The sequence below is a fragment of the Hydra viridissima genome, unplaced genomic scaffold (assembly GCF_058129835.1).
Source record: "Hydra viridissima isolate aposymbiotic clone 2 unplaced genomic scaffold, HvirCarnegie_v1 scaffold_1, whole genome shotgun sequence".
NCBI classification, from domain to species: domain Eukaryota; kingdom Metazoa; phylum Cnidaria; class Hydrozoa; order Anthoathecata; family Hydridae; genus Hydra; species Hydra viridissima.
The window spans coordinates 10,658,212-10,680,099 of NW_028324300.1; the positions used below are offsets into that span (position 1 = coordinate 10,658,212).

General features: G+C 28.1%; 2 protein-coding genes across 3 annotated transcripts; both read right to left on the reverse strand.

Annotated features, from left to right (window-relative positions):
• Positions 1 to 256: 256 nt before the first annotated feature.
• Positions 257 to 5,740, reverse strand: LOC149893310 (uncharacterized). The gene is made up of 3 exons (XM_090091155.1): positions 5,569 to 5,740; positions 5,417 to 5,466; positions 257 to 924 (listed from the first exon to the last, which is right to left on the reverse strand). Exons 1-3 carry the CDS (start codon positions 5,608 to 5,610, stop codon positions 435 to 437), a joined length of 582 nt encoding a protein of 193 aa, XP_089947281.1. The 5' UTR covers positions 5,611 to 5,740; the 3' UTR covers positions 257 to 434.
• A 2,778-nt stretch (positions 5,741 to 8,518) lies between these two features.
• On the reverse strand, positions 8,519 to 21,774 carry LOC145187356 (peptidyl-glycine alpha-amidating monooxygenase A-like). Of its 2 annotated transcripts, XM_090091162.1 has the most exons (21): positions 21,639 to 21,774; positions 20,483 to 20,946; positions 19,869 to 19,923; positions 19,688 to 19,781; positions 16,334 to 16,428; positions 16,059 to 16,142; positions 15,910 to 15,958; positions 15,739 to 15,806; positions 15,234 to 15,320; positions 15,082 to 15,158; positions 14,700 to 14,750; positions 14,515 to 14,567; positions 14,247 to 14,419; positions 11,174 to 11,324; positions 10,703 to 10,822; positions 10,536 to 10,608; positions 10,060 to 10,196; positions 9,853 to 9,947; positions 9,300 to 9,494; positions 8,923 to 9,038; positions 8,519 to 8,843 (listed from the first exon to the last, which is right to left on the reverse strand). In XM_090091162.1, exons 2-21 carry the CDS (start codon positions 20,882 to 20,884, stop codon positions 8,709 to 8,711), a joined length of 2,310 nt encoding a protein of 769 aa, XP_089947288.1. In that variant the 5' UTR covers positions 20,885 to 20,946; positions 21,639 to 21,774; the 3' UTR covers positions 8,519 to 8,708. The 2 variants fall into 2 exon arrangements, with proteins under 2 accessions (XP_089947288.1, XP_089947295.1); XM_090091169.1 differs by lacking the exons at positions 8,519 to 8,843; positions 8,923 to 9,038; positions 9,300 to 9,494; ... (3 more) ...; positions 10,703 to 10,822; positions 11,174 to 11,324 and adding an exon at positions 11,862 to 12,349.
• Positions 21,775 to 21,888: the final 114 nt, after the last annotated feature.

The window sequence follows — 21,888 nt, forward strand, 5'->3', positions numbered from 1 at the left end:
TTAGATTAGACTAAAGTAGATCATTTTAGATTTTTTTGTCATCACGAAAAAGGTAAATGATAAAATATTTACTAAAATTACTAAGGTTTTGTGGTGATTCAGTCTTCTCTTTCGTTTATAACAGAAGGCTTTCTGTTTTGAAGGCTTTGTGGCGACTCATAATTTAGCCTTCTTTTTGTATACTTAATAAGTAGGTTCGTCAAAAACTTAGATGGCTTTTTATATAATTGTTTTAAGTTGAATTTTAATACAATACTTTAATCAAATTTTAATCAAACTCTTATCAAACAAAACAAAGTTTTTTCAACAAAAAGTTTAAATTCCAAAAATAAGACAACGCATCTGTTGATGTTTTAGATGTTTTCAAAATGTTTTAGAATTCCATTGAACACATTATGTTGTAGAAAAATTATCTGCAAAAGTTTAACTTTGTCCTAAATGATGATATTGTCATTTTCCATCCAATCTCTTGGGTTAGACTGAGGCACACCTTCATCCTGGACTAAAGTGCTGTCTTTGTCTATCCAAGCTCTTGGGTTAGATTGACGCATACCTTCGTCCTCAGCTAAAAAGCTGTCTTTTTCCATCCAATCTCTTGGGTTAGACTGAGGCACACCTTCATCCTGGACTAAAGTGCTGTCTTTGTCTATCCAAGCTCTTGGGTTAGATTGACGCATACCTTCGTCCTCAGCTAAAAAGCTGTCTTTTTCCATCCAATCTCTTGGGTTAGACTGAGGCACACCTTCATCCTGGACTAAAGTGCTGTCTTTGTCTATCCAAGCTCTTGGGTTAGATTGAGGCACACTTTCATCCTGGACTAAAGTGCTGTCTTTGTCTATCCAAGCTCTTGGGTTAGATTGACGCATACCTTCGTCCTCAGCTAAACTTTGTTCATCTGTAGCAAATTGTGGTTTCTGATTTAATCTAAAAACAAATGTTATTAGAAAGGAAATATACAGAATTTACAAGAGGTTATTGTTTGTATGAAATATCAACCGAGGTTCATCTTTGTTAAACAATATCAGCTGAAAAAAAGCTATAACAAAGTAGAAAGTACGCAGCTTCAATTTATTGCACAAAAACACACCAACTTTTGTTTGTATCGATTTTTCCTTTAACACAGTTGACCTTATAAACTTCTAAGCCAAAAAAACTTTATTCGTAAATATTTCATAAATCCATCAATTCCAGTCATAATAGAACCCTAAAACATTTCTAAAGGACTCGTTTAGGGCCCATAGAATGGGAATCAGTAGAAAGCACTTTTTTTGTTTTAGTTTTGGGACACCCTAATACATACATACATACATACATACATACATACATACATACATACATACATACATACATACATACATACATACATACATACATACATACATACATACATACATACATACATACATACATACATACATACATACATACATACATACATACATACATACATACATACATACATACATACAAACATACATACATACATACATACATACATACATACATACATACATACATACATACATACATACATACATACATACATACATACATACATACATACATACATACATACATACATACATACATACATACATACATACATACATACATACATACATACATACATACATACATACATACATACATACATACATACATACATACATACATACATACATACATACATATAAAAGTATGCAAGAGAACTTTAGAAAAAAAAAACAGATTCAGTCGATTAAGAAAAACTCTTAAAGGGACTATCGTCAGTTATGTCAAATGTCAAAAAGTAATGCTCGCGTTACTACATACCAAATTAATTCTGAATACAACAAATATTCTAAAGTAAAAATATCTGATTTAGCTATGAAAAGACGTTTACGTGATGAGAATTTATTTGAAAGTTATCCTAGTTGAAGACCATTTCAAAGAAGAACCGAAAGGCTGGAAAAAAATTCTTCAAAAAATATTTACAATGGACTAAACAAGATTAGAACAAAGTTTTGTGGAGTGATGAAAGTAAATATGATTTTTTTCATCTGATGCTATTGAGTATGCTTGACGTCCATGTCCGAAAAACAAAAGAGAAGACCCCCGACACCGTGCCAACCATAAAACACGGAGGTGGTACACTGATTTCAAAATATAACTGGATGACATATACGGCAAAATTTTGGCCTCTCAAGATGGCGGCGGAGTTAACGAACGGCTATATGTAAATTAAGAAACTGACGATAATGAAGTTTTATATCTTATGTTCATATAGTGATAAATATCTTATATTCATAAGTTTTAAATAAAAATCTATTCTTTTGATTAAACATGATATTTTTTTCTTAAAAAAAATGGAATATTACGTATTTACATAAATTTCAAATACAAATGTTTTTTTTTTATTTAACAAAACACATTCCTATAATAACTTGTTGTATATTAACTTTTCAGTTTTTCGTTTCTTAAAGTAAATATGATAAAAAAAATACCAAGTCTCAGTAAAACTAAGTATAAATTGTAATGTTTAAAAGTAGTGAAGAAAAACTATTGATAATTGCTAACCAACTTGGCATGCCGTCAAATTCGTTAGCAATTGTCATTTTAGACCAAAGAAACATAATTATTAGGTTTAAAATGATAATTGCTAACAACTTGCAACTGTTGACAGTTAAAAACAGTAATTTATTAATTGCTTGTACAGAAATCTCAAATAATTAGCATTTGTTATATAACTTATGTACCTTCCATTTCTTAACAACCCAATGCTGTGTGTTAGAAGGTTAATAACACAACTCCGTGGTAGGCAGCTGAGTTTCTTTTTAAGATAAAATATTTTGGCTATTTGGAATCGTGATAAAGTTATTTAATATCTATATAACTTTGACCATAATATATAACAGTAAGTATAACAGTATAGTACTTGACATAGGTAAAAAAGTATGGTAGATGATTTAAATATTTCTATATTAAAAAAATTATTAAGCAATACATTGCCAAAAATTTTTTAACCGTGTTTTTACATCCATTTTTATCTTAAACTAGGAGTGATTATCCCTAAACTTTAAGAGATAATCATTAAAATTTAAAGATATAAACTTAAATGTATCATACATTTTTTTGATAACATACGTAATGTATGCTATCAAAAAAAGTTCCTTTAATTATTTTTAAAGTTGTTTTGAATGACAAATCATAAACAATTGACTCAATTATTGAGAGCTGGAATTTTACAAAGAATAAAATATAATATTAAAAAAAATCATATTTTGTATTTTATATTCTTATTAAATAATATATTTATTAATTACATTCATGTAGTAAATAACCCTAAAAGGAACCCCTGAATTGTGTGTTCACACAGCTTTCAGCTAATTGTTCGTGTAGCATGTGCTTATCTGGTATCATGCTACAAAAATTGAAAAATATAAAGTTTATCAGAATTGTAGGTAGACACCATTGCCGCTCACCATGCAGTTATCTTATCAACCTTTCAGCACACTGCACTGGGTAACTAATAACTAAAAGGCACATAAATTATACATAAATATTACTTTTAATAGTAAATTGCACTTAAAAAGTATATTGAATATTTTGAACTTTATTTTTAAATGATTTCTTTCATTGTCTAATTTTTTTTTAAATCATTTCATTTCTTTAAATTTTTAAAAATTTATTTCATATTTTCATAAATACCTCTAATTATTTTCTTTCGTATTTCTGTAAAACCTTTTAAATATACATCGGTCACCGTCAAGAGTTCTTCTTGAGAGGCCAATTTTAGCTTCAACTTTTTTTTGTAAATAACAATAGAACACACTATCCAGTTATATTTTGAGATCAGTCCGGTGGTAGTGTCATGGTGTGGGGATGTTTTTTTTCCGTTATTGTGTAGGGGCATTAGTTTGAATTGAGGGCATTATGGATGCCAAATATTATACTATATGTCAAAGCACAAATGTTTCCAGCAGGATATGACCCTAGCCACACTTCAAAGGCTGCGAAAAATTGCCTCATATCTTATTAATGCCTTGTTTTGGACTAGCCTAGTCAAAGTCCCAACCAACAATTATATTGAAAATATATGGGAGGAGCTTTATCGTCAAGTTAAAGAATGGTATTAAACTAACAAAAAAGATTTATTTGCAGTTTTACACCGAAAATAGAAAAACATGCCTATAGACAAACTAATTAAGCTTGCAGACTCAATTTTTCAAAGATGTGCTGCTGTGATTTCCTGTGAAGCCTATGCTACAAAATATTGATTAATACAATTATCAATTTCATGAACTTTGATAGATATTTTTATCTTTTCTTTTTTTTTTTTTTTTAAATATAGTTGAAGTAAAAATACTTTATTATGACCCGAGTAAAATTGAAAACTAATCATTTAAAATACATTAATGCAATAAAAACTTTATACTGTACTTTTAATACAAAATATTTAAAAGTCAATATTTTGATTGCTTGTAAGAATGTTTAACTTGCAATATAATTGATAGATATTAACGGTGGTCACATATTTACTTGGAACTGGCGAGTTGAACATTGAAATAATGTAATAAAATGTTATATGCATTGATATATCTTCAGCTTATTAGAATAATCTTAATCGATTGGCTATTTATGGAGTCGCTACTGGGAAGTGACTGACATAACACACCACACAATAAATTTTGTTGTTGCGTTTATTCAGTTTAGTATAATTTTCCAGAGATAGCTGACTTTCCTCATACAACCAAATTTTATCAACCACTGCCTTGCACTGTTATGATGCTACTGCACCTCTGCAATGCTGAAATACCGGTTAATCTATATTGAAAAATCTTCATGTAATGCTGGTAATAAACTTTACAATCCTGTGACTGACCTATTGTCTTCTTTTCCTTTATTGTAAAATCTAGAAATTTTTGTGCAAGGGTATATTGATTGTATCATTAAAAAGGTAAAGTGTAAGCTTTTGAGTCCTTGTTTCTGTCTTCTATTTAACTCAGGGATAAATCTCATGTGTTTAAACTACAATTAGTGTAGACCCATCACTAAGGTTCTCTTTTTTTTTTCTTTTTTTTTGTAGCTACTCAAATAAATGCCTGCAAGAGATCGGAAATGACAACTCCCTGAATACATACGCAAAGTTCAACAACATCTCGTCAAAGAATGAATAGGATTTGTATCGTAATAAGCTGATGCAATAGACGTCTAACAAAGGCACCCAGGTAAAAAAAAAAAGTTTTCCAAAAAGGAAAGAATGACTTCCAGGAAGAAGAAATCGGAAGGCGCTTGAACATGTTCGTGTTTATCGCAGTTCCAGAAAAAATTTAGTTGCAAAAGTACAAAAAATTTTTTAATTAAATTAAATTAAGTATTGCTGACTTCAGCCCTTTTAAAAAAAAAACCCAATACATTCGTAAAATACATGACTAACCTTCCAGGGTACCAGTCTTTTCTAAATGGACTTCTAGGACGAGCTTCGCTCTAAATTAATATTAGTTAAAAATAAATTCAAACAAACAATAAGTATATGTGAACGAAAATAAACAACTGGGCATTTTAACAAACTAATGCTAAATTACTCACAATACATATAATGCATATTGCTAAAGACACAATCGCTTTCATTTCCAGCTAATGCTTAAACTTCCTCGTTTGTATATCTTTAAATCAGAAGGTTTTCAAATAATCTGTGCTTTTTAAACAATTTCTACAAAGTGTTTTGCAAAATACAATAGCGCCCACAGGTTTTGTTAAAATCTTATTTGTAATCCTGCTATTGTAAAGATTTAAAAGCATGAATTCAAAAAGAAGGTATTGTGCTGCTACCCATTTAATTTTATTTAATTATTCAACCGCTAATATTATTATTGGATTCTTTATTGAAGTCTTTACTTCCCCTATAATCATCTTTTCAACCTTTTTCTATATTATCGTGATAATGGAGGCAAAAAAGTTCTAAAATTATTTTTTAATTATACCCCCCTCATAGTTTTTCAAAATTTTTAAACCAACTACAATAAAACAATTGGATGAGGAAATTCTCTATAATGACAAAGAAAATTGTTCTGCATCAATTAAAGATTTAAATTTTACTAAGTTATGTTAATTGGATCAAGCTACTGTGTGTTTCTGACCGATTAAGGTGGTACATACCTTAAAAAATTCAAAATTTCCAAAATTTAAATTATAAATTTTTCTGTTCAATTTGACTGATTGCTGATTCTGAAAATAAGATCAAAATTAGATTAAACAGCATCTAAGTTAGTCTAATTAGTCTAATTTAGCGTTTTGAAGTGTTTATCATTTTCTAGTTCTTTAGCAACGGTTTTAGCAACCAGGGTGATACCTAAATTTATTTTATTTCCTATCTATATTTGTGTTCATTCGGTATAGAAATTAACTTTATGGCCTATAGAGCTTCTTGTTTTGACTTAAAGACATATTTCCAAGCAACACAACCACGGTATTTCCATAAATTTACTGGATGCATGTAATGCAAATGAGGTTGAGTTCTCATTATTAAACAAAACCAAATTTTTTTTTTGGATCTGCAGTGCTGTTTCAATGAAGGTGGTTATGGTTTGTTAAGCATTTATCATAGCTTTGGTTTGCAACCTAGTCAATTTTGTATATACGGCTTACATAAATATGATATAGGACGCATAAAAAGTTCTAAACAAAAATCAAGTGATATTGTTAAAAAGCAAAGAAAAAACCTCAGAGCAATAAAAAAGAGTTTTGATGATAAAAATATTGCTACAGAAGGTGAAATGTATGCTTCTGGAACTTTTTAGACTTTATAGTAATTGTTTAGATTAGTTTTTATTGTTTTAGTGAGTTCTTCTCAGATTCACATTTTTTTAACTTTGATCCTAAAATGAACTTAAAATCTGTTTTGCCAAATTTATTGAAATTTTCAGGATTCATTCTTTACATAGAAATCTATGTCCTGAACTAAAAAAATATTATTGGTTTACTTTTTTTTACTTATCTTTATATGCATTTTTGTACTTCTTTTTGGGGAAAATCACCCGAATTATTGAAATTGAGCAAATTAAAGTTATAATTGGGATCTTTTAATATTTTTTTAGTCCACAACATGTATTGCACCATTATTAATTAGTTTGCGAAGTTTGATGTAAATATCTTTTTGCAATAAAAAAATATATTGGAACAAAAAATTTGCATAACTTGGGTATTTGCATAATTATTTTCAAGAATAACTTATCATAATTTTTTTGAAAATTTTTTTCTTAATTTTATTTTTGTCAATGTTTTATGATATAATTTTTTGAGGTGTGTACCACCTTAAATAAAACGTTGTCTTTTTACATCGACAGATTTTACGAATTCATGCAAGCGTATAAGGAAATAAATTTCATTTCATTATAAGTTCATACATTCTCTTTTTTTTATCAGAATTAAATTAAATTTTTTTTTAACTTTACCTTTCGTGAAAATATCTTGTTGTTTTAGCATGTATGCTTTTTTTCTAATATCTCATCAAGATCAAAATTTATAATAACTTTTTATTTCAAAATAATAAATTTTAGTAAGAACTAGGTTCAATTAAAAATATTGTTGTACTTCACAAAATTGTACTTAGTAAATACCTAAAGGTATTTACATTAAACGCTTCAAAATACCAAATCAAACAGAAGATCATGAAAAACAGCCAAAAAATGTGATTAAAAACCTTGATTGTACTTGTGTGTACGCCAAATGTGTGGCCGCATTAGAATTACCAGCTTTTTAAATCAGACCATGCGTACAAAGATCGCTATCAAGCACTTAAGCGCTTTCAAAGCACTATTAAGATTAATTTTGGTATTGGAATGGGGTGCAGTCGAGAATATTTGTACATTTATCTCATGGTGTTCATCATCCTGGTCACACAGATCACCTCTTTATATTTTGTAACAACCTTATTGTAAACTATAAATGAAGGGCGTTGATGTGAAATTAAAATGTGCCATCGACATTAAGTTAAATGAACCATCGACAAATTGGATAAAAAAAAAAAGCTTAAAATAAATATTTTGAAAGGTTATAAAAGACGGCCAGAAAACAATTATCTGAATAAATAAAAAAGAGAGAAAAAACGTATGTAAAAAAAAAAAAAAAAAAAATTCAACGAAAAAAAAAAATATACATCAAAATAAAACCAGCCATACGTCAATAACTTAACTAGATAACAACTACTAAGCAACTTTTTTTAAGCAGGCCGTTTTATTAAAAAAAAAAAAAAATTTCATTTGTTGACGTAAAAAAAATTTCATTTGTAGACGTAAAAAAAATTTCATTTGTTGACGTAAAAGTTTTAAGAAGAGCCTTTGATAGGTTTTTTTTTCTTCAAAAAAAAAAAAAAAAAAAAAACGAGAAAAGAAATTTTTGCCATTACTGTTAAAGCTTTCCAATTATTCAAATGTTCGAGAAAATGCTTGACGTGTTATTTCTATGAAATATTGAAAATGAAATGACTAATATTATAAATGAAACCTATTTAAGCAAACTGATAAAATAACTGAAAATATTTAAGTTAACAAAGTGTCCTGCATCTTCATCAAAAAATAATTACTCCCACAAGGAGAATATACAAACAAAAATAACGTTAAGAAATTTAACACACCAACTCCGTTATACGATAACATGCTAAAATAAATTAATTTTGAATCAAGAGCAACCCCCTTTTTAATTAGGGCATCATTATCTCACCGACAAACTTACAGAGATAGAGCTGGATATAATAAGTACTTATTGACTTTGGAGAACTTGCGGATTTTAAATGGATTGATCTCCGCAACAAAAATGTCACGATTGTCCTGAGTTACAGCTAAATCGTGCGGCATGCCAAAGCCCTGAAAAAGTATCTTAACGTTCAGTGAAAAACTCTTAAATTTAAAACTTTGTGTCATGAAGAAACAATTGGGAACTTACGTGTCTTGGCTTCCAATCGGAGACAATTGCATGAAGGTCCGTGCTGTATGTGAATCCAGAGACTTGAGCATCTGGAGCACCCGAGCTCTTGCCATTCACAACGTGTAACACACCACCTTAAATGATGCACGAGTAAAATTAACTTGGCAAATGTTTGCGTTGATGTTGTAAATTTCAGAATTTAAACTCTTGGATTTTTCAATTAGATAAAATTTCAATTTGGTTTGAGAATTAATTTTTTGGTTGAAAAATAAATTTACTAAATAGCTTTTAATAAGAAAAATATCAAATAACAAAACTCTACGAAAATATTATTTTTCAGGAACAATACGAATCGTGTATAAAAATGATAAGGGTATAAAGTATTCAACGCATACCATTGTTCTCATTATAAGCAATGGCAAACACTGCTCCTCCAAATTTTTTTGTTATATGAGTTACAAAATCTCCACTATCACAATCAAAAACAAGAACTCTTCCATTCTCACGATCTGCCACGTAAAGGAAATGATGAATTTCATCGAGTGCCAATCCGTGAACAACAACCATGAAAGAAGGTTTTGGAAAATTATCTAAGAAAAAAAAATCTACGGTTGAGCTGTTATTCACAGCAAATGATTAAAGAAACAGATTCAACCATTGAATTTTATGATTTTTGCTCTAATGCTGAAAAACATTTAGTCTTCAAGAATTATAGTTTCATTTATCAGATTTTTTTTTTCAAACACATTAAAAATGCATTTGAAAATAAAGAAATAAATTCATAATTAAACATTGTGATTAGCATAGAATCAAGAAGCAATAACACTGTAAACATTTAATAGGATTTTTAAAAAATGTGACTTTCTATAAAATGTTCACTTATTACATCAAGCAATACTTTCAGGAAAGAAAAAAGTCATAAGATGTGAGTTATTTGAATCCACTTACTTATTTTAGTGAAATAACTTGAAGACAGCTTTTTTGAGATCGTTCTATCAACTGTGCCATTGGCAAAAAATTTCACAACACGAGAGTTGCAGTACCTACAAAAGTGTTATTTTTTAAATTACTACTATGTCAAAATCTCTTGGGATTTGGAAAATTTACAACTGATTGTATGACTACACAGAACTTTAATTAAAACTCAATTCTTACCCGTCTGCAACAAAGAAACTACCATCTTTCATCACAGCAACATCAGTAGGCTTGCAAAAATGGGTGTAGTCATTTCCTGGAGTATAACGCTCACCAAGTGTTAAAAGAACCTCCAAAGTCGGAGATAATTTAAATACCTAGTTAAGAAATACATACTAAACTTAAAACAATCATCATACTTAAGTCAAATAAGCATTCAATAAAAGATTTCTGAATAGTTAATTGACTTGAGTATTTATATTGGATAATCGTTTATCTGTAGGGGAATTTTTAATGAGACTTTGTATTAGACAAAAAAATTAGGACAAGTGAAAATTTTTACAATATTATACAATTATTTGCTCTCTAATGAAACAAACGCTGTTCATATGAAGTATAGTGAATTAAGATACATAAAACTACACTGAAATTAAAATTTCAATAAGGCAAATCTAATATCGTAAAGATTCATTAAAGAAACTGGCCATTATTCCTACCTGATGAGCGCCAACATCAGTCACCCATATATTTCTATGGACATCAACAGTCACTCCATGAGGCATTAAAAACCTGTAATACAAAAATGAGTAGATTTTTATAACAGGCTTAAGATTAAAGATTTTTAACCATTATTTAAGAACAGCTAGCATAAAAATATAATTACATGTCTGCTCCTCCAGATTTAACAAATTGCCCACTTTTTTGTGATAGCCACACTAGAGTGTCTTTATCAATAGGTTTATAAAGAGAAGCATTTATCTGCTGAGTCAAAGGGTCAAAAGTGCTAAAATAATAAAATAAAAAACCAATTATCATTATATTTGTATAACTGTTTTTAAAACCTATAAATGTTTTTAAAATCATAAAAAAATGGTCAGAAAATAGACTTAAAGTTGCTTGAAAATTAGGATTTTTTGTTAAGATAAAAGGCACTGGTAATGATTTTTAAAATCTCTTAGAAATGTTTTCAGAACTTAAGATTCTTTTAAGATTATTTTCTTGTATCTTTATACAAATATGATAACTTATATCTTTTAAAGAACAATAGTTAGTGCTTATAAAAACTTATCTTATGCCTTTAGGTTATAAAATGTTTGAAAAGTCAATAAAGAATTTATTAAAAAGTTCTGCTTACTTTTCATCCCAAGCTCGGTTTGCTCTATGAAAAATGACAACATCTTCATCATCAACGTCAACACCTGAAACTTGACCAACATCTAAAAACTCACTTTTCCAACCTTCATCATGAGCATACTGGTTCTCAACAAATTCATATGATTTACCCTCTACAAAAAAAAATTTTTGAACTGAAGTTTTTTCTCTGAATGTAGATTATAATTTATTAGATAAACTTAATAATAAAATCAACTGCTGAAATCTTTTATTTGCTTTCTTTTTTTAAAGCTTGATCTGATATTTTTACTGCATATTACATTAAAAAAATGTTCATTGAAAAAACCCAAAGATCACTTCTATGCAGCAAGGTTAATCATTTGATCATTAGAATTATTCGTTAGAATCATTATCTAATCATTAGATCAATTATTTAACTAATGTTTATTTATTCCATCTTTTATTCTCAATTACTTAACTGTCTTTTGGATATCAAAATGTGTTTACAAAACCTAATACATTTAAAAATTTTAATAACAAAAAAACTTAATGTATTACTTAAAGTTATGAATGTTTTGTAACTCATTAAAAAAAAAAAAAAAAGATGGAAAACATGACTTTTTGTTTAAGTGATGACAAGTTTTTTCAGAAGAAATATTGCATGAGTATGAAAATCTGACAAAAAAAAAACAAAAAAAAAACACTTCACATTAGTAAACTCATTTATTTTGAAAATATATATCAAAACTAAAAGTTCTACAGAAAATACTCATGTTAAAGAAAGTATCAACCAAATACCAATTATTGTTTAAATAAAAAATCATTTAAAATTAGCTAAAAATAACAAACTTAAAAAACCCTTCTGAAATCATTTTCTGTAAAGACCAGAATAAGTTGCAAACATAAAAAAATTCACTTTCACATCCCTGTTAAATACAATAAACATAACAACCAACCAAATGCATTGTAATAAATATCATCTATAAAATAGTTGATTACAACCAGACGTTAACCAGATTAACCATATTTGCTACCATCTTATGCTGCTTTGTTATTCAAGCAAACTTAACAAAGTTTTCTGTGGCGATTGCATTTTACATGTCGATGGAAATTTTAAAACTTTGGCGAGCATTTTACATGTCGTGGGAAATTTTAATTTTTTTTAAAACTGACAACCCTGATTTCCCTATCTTCTTTCCTAAAAACAAAAATGTCACTAGTTTACTTCTTCACTTCAAATTACGTTGCTGAATTCAAATTACAAAGTTCAGCCAAAGAGGTTCTAACAGAAAAACAACTTCTAAGTTCATTCATGAGAAATAACATTAAGCAGTTGCCTTGTGTGCAGCAGCAGCTACCTCATTTAATTATTGGAGCTTAATGATTGGAATTGTTTTAACTTTATTTGATTAATCTTTATTAGGTTTCATAGCTTTACTTAAAATCAATAAACTGCAATTTGTATATCATTAGAAAATCCATGTAACTAATTTTTGAATAAAAGCAGTTTAACAAACACTTTTTAACTGCTACAAATTTTATACAGCTCTGTGACATGTTGCAATCAGAGCTTTAGCAAGCTCATTTCATTCAGTTTCATACAATTTCATGTAACTTGTTAAAACTCTACTTTTATATGCTGTAAACTTAATCAAGTTTTCTTGAAAAACATTTGCAATGTTAAGTTAACAATAAGTTGTTACAAAAAGTTATTATCATTAAATTGAGATTGTAAGGGCAAGTAAGTCACCCAGTGACTTACTTGTTCATTAAGGTTTTTTAATCATTCATATCAAGTACAATAAAACAAAAAAACAAAAACAATTGTACTTTTAAGTTGTTTATTTTAGTACCTCTTCAGTTTAAAAGTTTAAGCCATGTTAATTTTTAATTAGAACTAAGTAGTTTAAAAAAGCATTATATTACACAAATTTTAATGTACAAAATTATAAATTAATGTTACATACAAAAAATAACTTGTAGTTAATATATGTAATATATTTAAAAACTTTGAAATCAAATGTCTGAAGTCAAGCAAGTTTAAAATTAAAAACGAACAAAACTCTTAACTATTAAAACCTTGTAAAAAATAACTTATGTAAAATTAGAATAAACAGTATAAACTAAATGTAGTTTTCAAATAATGACACCAAAGAGTTTTGGTAAGCATTAGAACTAACTCTACAGTAGTTTCACAAAAAAATGTAAAACCACTGTAGAGTTAGTTCCAATGTTTCCTAAAAGAACTTGTTTGATTTGAAGTATTTGTTGTAACGCTACATAAAGATGATAGAGAACTGGTTGATTTCATCAGCAGACATGCTAATTCATCAAAATAAATGGTGGTAGCTTTAATAAGGTGGGCTCTTTCTATTTGGAATCAACTTTCCAATTTGATTCCTAGAACGGAATTCAATTAAACTTATTTGGACTTAGATGGAGAAAGATTGTCAGGTCTGCATAATTTCATTAAAAAAGAGATCTAAAAGAGTTCCATCCCAAGTTTGCAACAATCTAGCAAAATAAATTCAAAAAGATATGCCAACAAAAGAACACATATGGGATTATTGTACCTATTTTTAGATATCAAAATAATTTAGTTTGGTTCCATCATTTTTTTTTGTTCTATAAAGTTTTATGATGTAATTTTTTAAATGGGCTCTTACTTTATGGCGCTTTAATCAAGCTATAAGCAAATTACAGTCTGCAAAAATTTTAAAATGAGTAAAATATATTGTGGGTTTCAAAAATGTTACTTTATTTTCTCCTGTTATTATTATTAAAACATTTTAAAATATATTCTAATGTTTCATTTTCACATTAAATCTTCTCCTAAAATGTAACCACTGCATCATTAACTCATGAAAAATAATGACCTCCTCTAGAAGTAATAACTCTCTAAATATACACATAATATCAACTACACAAACAAACCACTAATTTAAAGATAATCGCTATCTCATTGTGTATGTTTAAAAAACATACAAAATATAAGGGGAATATAAAAGGAATGGAAAATGAGATATTATGTTGATAAATGAGATGTTTTTCAGAAAAAAGATTTTTAAACAAAAGTATTAAACTAGCATGCATACCAATTTTTCTGCTTTGGGCCTCCAACACGCTTAAAGGGATATCAGAATCAATAGGATAATTATAATTCTTGGTATCCAACCAATCGCATGGAATATCAGGTTTGTTGCCATATTTTAAAGAATCATAAAAGTACATGATATAGAAATTACACATTTCATCGTTATGTGTTGCTCTAAAAATAACATACCTCTTGTAAACATTATTACAATTTCAAAACAACAAAAAACACCATTAGACTTAATTTAACCAATTTTATCGATTCCTTACCCAATGTGAGTTGCTTTTTCTTGAGAGGTTGAATTATACGTACAACGCCCAACCTATATTTAAAAAAGTTAAATAATCTAATTATATAATTACATAAATCAAGTAAATATAAACTGAAAAAATTGTTTCCAAAAGTTTGAAAAATATCAACAAAAAAAATCAAAAACAAATTAAAAACTCCTTACAAGTTGGTCTCCTGGTTGTATATCCACATCATTAAAAACCTTGTAGAATGCCTAAAGTATATTAACTTTAATTAGTAAAAGGTCCATGTGGCGATCCAAATGACAACTCATGTAACAATACTGTGAGATTAAAATGTTTTTTAATAATATTGAACTATTCTTATCAGTTCCCCCATCACATAATTCCTTGCAAATACACCTTACTTTTTTTTATTATTATAAACTGCTCTCTGTTTTTTACTTTTAAAAATCTTTTATAAAATACTTTATACAAATCCCCTTAAAACATAAATTTAACATTCATTTCTGAATTTTCACAATTTTGATGATGATAAATAAAAAGTATTTCCACTAGTATAAAAACTTTTTAAAAATAATTTACTTGAGGTCTTTGAGGATCACCATGCCCTATTAAAGACCATTTGCCATTTCTTATTCGATATCCAGTAATCGAGGTTGCTAAAGAAAAAAAAATATTTAGAAATATCTTGATTAAACAAAACAATATTTAAAAGTTAATTTAAACTAACTTACATAGTTTATGAGCATGAACACGGAAACGAAATGGAAATAAACGAGGCGAACCCATTGGATATGAGCATCCCATATTAATGTTAAATTCTAAAAAAGAATAATAATTATTTAGTTTTAGTGGTACTTTTATTTCATAATAAATTAAGGAGTTGGAGAATGAATTTTAAAAAATTACGCAACAAAAAAAAAAAAAAAAATTAAAAATAAAAAAGGAATATTAAAGAACTTATGCATAAAACTATGAATTAGAAGTTTAGTAAGAAAGACTCAAATAACTTTTCTGTTTCATACATTTCATATTAAGTTACAAGTTACTCTTTAATGAGAAACAATTAACTTGAGAATAATTACACATAAATCCCCAAATTTAAAATACTGATTTTCTTGAACCTCATAATAGCATATACACTTAAAATCAATATTTGATTCAGAATAGGCATTAAATAAGTAGAACAAAAATAAATTTTAAAAAACAAACAAAGGAACAAAGTAGTAGAGAATTTACTTTCAATGTGAGGGGGAATAGCTGTGTATCCATCACCCAAAAAGTAAATTCCAGCATGATATGGTTTTCTAAAAAGAAAGAAAAAAGATTAACTTGAACTCAAAGGGTCTTTTTGTTAAGAAGTTCAACAACAAAACTTTTTAAAACAGCATTTTACTTTAAAAAATTCACCTTTCACTTGTTATTCCGAACAATATGCCAGATGAATCAGTGTGTCCATCTAAGTGAAAATATGTTATACAAGGTTATTTAATTAGTAAAACCTGTGTCATCTCTTTCATCATTTTATTGAATGCATGGTTAAGAATTGTAAATAGTACCTTGAAAGGAAGAGACATCAAGATAATGAATCTGAAGAACCAAATAACGAACATTACTTCTACCCCCAACATGAAAACCAACATCTAAATAAAAAATAACTCTTTATGATTATCTGTTAACAAATAATCAATTAACAATGTGATAGTAGTATAAAGAGAACATCAAAAAGATTCTTTTACTTTATTAAGAGTATACCAATAAAAGTGAATACTTGAGTAAATAAAAATACATACAACTAAAATCTAAATAAAATAGCTCAAGAAAGACATCTTACTTTTGGGCATTTTCAAAGATGGTGCATTTTTTCCCCAAGCATAAAGGATTGATTGAGAACCACCGTTGCAAACTGGTCTCATTTCACCACATTGCCTAATAAATTTACAAAATATCATATGAGATGAGAGTGACAGCTTTGAAAACCTTTCATCATTTTTTTAAATATTATAATATTAAAACAAAAACAAAAAGTTCCAAGACTTATATAACAAACTGTGAATAATTTCATAACTTTTTTTAGGCTTTAAATTTACTCTGGTTTATTACTTAGTATATAAACACAACAAAATTTTGTTGAAAGGTAAAATAAACAAATACAAAATCCTAAAATTGGTGTCTCTATGTGACAAGGTTGTAAATAGGACCTTTGACTTTATTACCAAAGTAACTTCATTATGTTCATCATAAATAATTGCTGTGTAATTGAGTCTCCAAATATTTCAATCTGAACCATAAGCACACTCAAGGGGTGAGACAAAAGGGCCATAGCAACCTCCATCATAGGACATGCCCCCAGTAAATTTTTATTTACTTTTTCTGTAATAACTTGTTTTAAAAGTTTTTACTTAAACTTTTATTTAAATCATTGTTGATCCTTTGTTCTTTACACACCTTCTAACCCCCTCCCCCTCTGCTCTCAGGTGAAAACATATAACATTTGAAAATACATAATATCAGCAGCTGGAAAAATAACTAAATAAATCATTACTTCAAAAAGTCAATAATATTTTTAGCTATAAATTTATTTTGAATGCATATAAATATTGCACAATATACACTTATATTACATATGCATATTTATTATCTGTTAATGTAATTTAAACTTCACTCCTGCTTGACACACCCTGACACACCTTTTTGTGCCAGGTCCTAAAAAAAACTCCTGGGTCTTATGCAAACATACACAAACAAATATTTAAGAATTTGAAGCTCAGCATAATTAGCACTGTTGATAGGCAGTCTCTTAGTGTACAAGAATATGAGGGATTTTTTAATTAAAAAGTTTCTCTTTCTAACTGTGTTCAACAGAACGGCACACTCTAAAGGTCAGTTCCAGCTCTCAGAATTGCAATATATGAGGAAAATATTGAGAATGACGTTACAAACTGGGCAGGTTTTTATTGGACATGAGGCTTTGTAAAATAGTTTGAAATGTTCTGAAATATTTAGGAACATGTTCAGTTCCATCTTGATTATTTCAAACTGTTATTATATGAAAATATTAATATCATAAGCAGTAACAGGAAAATGTCAATCACATGTGATTATAATTGCTTGTTTCTCTTTCTCTCCCACTTTCAAACAAGCTTCTATTTTAGATTTTCTGCAATACCAGGATATTAACATATATCCACTATATTTATGAATAATAAAGCATTACATTCTTGATAAAAAGTTTTTATTGGCTGCAAGGCAGGTAAGTACAAACAGCATTTCTTTACAGCTGGAAACATTTTAGCTTTCTGGTTTACTGCTTATTAGAGGTGATTTAAATTTTTTAAAAATGATTTACATATTTGCAGTGATGCAGCAAAATACTTACTATATAGTAGGGGCAACATTTCAAAAAATCCAAAAATGTGACATCAATGGTTTTCCCTTTTTACTCATCATATATATGCATGTGTGTAAATATATGTAAACGTATATATTTAAACACATAGATAGATATGAAGGGTGCATAGGTATGTTTTAGTATGCCTCATACATACAAAAATTAGGTCATTTATCGAATTTGTCACCCTTCTAATATATTATAATTATATAAATAGAATTATGTGCAAAAACATACATCTATTCAATAATTAGGGATGGACCTGGAGCATTACAAGCTTTAATAAATGCATATATGGGTCACTAACCAGCGTCTCTGATTAAAGTATCTTTTACATTTATTACCAAACAATGTGAAGAATGAATATTGAAAAACATTAAATGTTCAGCTCAAGTTTTTTTTATTTACACAAAAGTAATATTTATTTAAACAAATTCTGGTAATTATCAAGTTGAAAAATTTGAAACTGTTCTTATGGTAAATTTCTTGTTGTTCAAAGGTTTTTGTGTGTAATCTGTGTTTTCTTCTGAAAAGAAGGATCAATTGTTAGTAGCATTTGAAAAAATTATAGTAGTTGGAAAAGGTAAGAGATAAATTAAAAGACCTGTGAGCTAGAAGTCATGCCTCAATTACAAGTGGTACAGTCATCCAAACACTGAAATGGACAATCACAGGGAAAGTGTCAAGATTGTATACACTGTGCTTTTGAAGTAGTCATTCAATTGGTTGCAGAAGAGCCACTTCTTGAGTCAGTAGATGACTTTAGAAATTGTGACCTATGCAGAGTACCTGGCATTTGAAACTGTATAACACAATTTGTTACATCTCAAATACAATTGTTAGTTCAACAAACTCTCTGTAGTCATTTCTGATCTGTTCCGAATTCTTGTTCTGTTTGTACAAATAACAAGACATCAGAACAAGAAGGTCCCACCATCATTCCACAGGTCAGTCTGACAACACTGTCTGAAAATTCTCATTACTTAAAAAATACCACTGGTATTTAAACCTACTAAAATTAAAATTTCAGTTCATTTCAATAAACCAATTAGGGTATTTTCTAAAGCAGCACCAACTCCAATACATGATGATTACAAGCCAGAAAAAAAGAAGATTTTTGTTCAATTTGTTTTCAATCATTAAACAAGCACCAGCATTTATCTGTACTTGATGCAGTTGTAAAGTGCAAAGCTGTGGCCTGATATTCAATGTCCCTCTTCCAAACCCTAGTTCAACCTAGTTAATCTTTTTCCAGAGAAGTAATGGAATCTTGTTGACTTTTCTGCCTTTGAAAGAGGAGGAGGGGCTTTTCCTCCAGGAAATTTGATCATAGGTAGTGCAACTGAATGAAATTAAAAACATTTTCCAAAATACACATACAATTCTGATGACTTGGTGACTAGCATCACAAACTGTAAATTTTTCAACTTTGTGGAGACAATAAAAAACCAAAACCCCTGCCGATGAGACTGCAACTTTGCACCTTAAAGTTCAGGTTCATTAGTAAACAAACACTCAAATAAAAAAAAAAATTAATTTTTCACTTGTTTTCACTTCTAATTCCCAAAAGGCAAATAAGAGAAGGTGGAAAAAAAGAAATAGGCTTTCTACATTTTAATTGGCTTGTAAAAACTAGAGTACACAATGAATGTGTTTGAGCAATATAAACTGTTCCAAACCTATGTATTAATATAATTAAAAAGACATTTAGGAATAAGTAATTCCAATTAGTAAAATTTTTAATAAATATTTGTTAGCAAATAAAAACATGACAATACAAACACATAGCAACTATACCAAGTTTTCTTTGCCTCAATAGGTTCATTGTCACTACAACCAAACAGCAACATATGGTGTGCAATGTGCATACTAGCTTTTGGAATAAATTCCACTAAAAGAAATATACTTAAATGTTACTTAAAAATGCAGAAAACCACATGCTAACAGTGAATTTATTTTTATATTGAATACTACCTACCTAAATATCTGTCATCATCAGGTAAAGCATGAGCAATGCATATGTAGGAATCAGGCTAAATTGATATAAATAGTAATATAAAATGCAGTGTAAGATTCAGGGATTCTAATGAAATAATTTAAAATTTATTTAGAAATATTGCAAATGCATAGAAATTATGAAACAGCGTTTAAGTTGAACCAATGCAATTGTCAAAACCTAAAAACAGATCTGGAAAAAAATGTCTGTTTTAAAAATTTTTATAAAGTTTTTAGCAATTCGATTTCTTATACAGAACATTCTGTTCATATTACTATTATTATTACTATTATTATTATTATTACTATTATTATTATTATTACTATTATTATTATTTTTACTATTATTATTATTATTACTATTATTATTATTATTATTACTATTATTATTATTATTATTATTATTATTATTATTATTATTATTATTATTATTATTATTATTATTATTATTATTATTATTATTATTAACAATAGAGCTTTTTTTTTAAATTGAGCTATTAACAAAATTTTTTTGAGAGTAAAACTTAGCATATTTAGGATTACACATGCAAAAAAAAAAGCAGATTACCAAGCAATATATTTATCATATATTTTTACCTGATTTGGTGAAATTTGAGGCATTTTCAATGGTAAAATGATGGTCTTAGAGCTCCCACCAGTGTCTTGAGTATTCTCTGTCTCATCATCATCATCATCATCATCATCAACAAGTTTTCTGCTACTTACAACATCAGCAGAGAAAGGGTCAATATTTCTTAATCTAACAAAATCATAGTTTTCTGCCACTTTTTCATTAGCATTTTCATTTATAAAACTTCTTCTTGTATCGTCATGGTACTTAGTTTGAGGAAAAAAACTATCCTCTTGATTACCTCTATCAAAACGATTGTATTTAAGCAAACGAAGCAGATCATCAAATTCTTTTAGAGAAGCTTTAATGCTATAAACTTCAACACATATGGAAACCAATAGTAGCAACTTTAATACTGCTGTCATCATGAAAGTTTTTTATTATTTGAAAATAACTTTGAAGTTTTGTTTCAGCATTTGATAAATTTAATCTTTAGCAAAAAACCATACAAACTTATTATATATAAGCATTCATAATACATACATACATACATACATACATACATACATACATACATACATACATACATACATACATACATACATACATACATACATACATACATAAGTATACATAAATGAATACATAAATGAATACATTATGCATACTAAATGTCTTTTGCAGTAATAATTTCTATAGTGTAGTTAGTTTTATACATAATACTTAACAATAAAGTTTATATATTATCTAAAATAAAATAAAGCATGTTTTTAGAATGTAACTTAGTTTTTGTGTTAAAATGTAACTGAAATATTTTTCAGTTTATTTTTAATATGTGATGAACCAATAATTATAATGACCTTTTCTAATACTCTCATACACATGAAATCTATTAATATTGATTAATAACATTAACTTAGCTGTTTTTACTAACTATCATAGTTTTTACTTTTACTGCTTATCACAGTAAAAACAAAATTACTAGTTAATCAACACTGAAGCTATAATTTAACTTAAATTACAATATTCTGCAAGTATTTAAAAAATTAACATAGAAATACACGTGCGTTAACAGTACACAGTACATCTGTGTACTGTTACTAAGCATAATACTATCATAGCTCCCACGTACAACAACAAAAAAACGTATTTGAAAATTTTATTTTCTAAAAAAATACTTACATTAAGAGAATAAAAAAGCCAAATCTGATAATGGAGAATTTTAAAAAAGCGTTCGTTTTAAAACAACAAACAGACTTAAAACGGAAATAAAACGAAGAGTGCATAAGACGAACAAACGTAAATAAAATTTATCGCTATTCCGTTTACCATTTTGAGAAAAATCAAAACATCTGCTAACAGCGATGTGCTATTGGACAAAATATCGATGAAATCATGAAATTCAACCACAAATAATTTCAAACCGGGATAA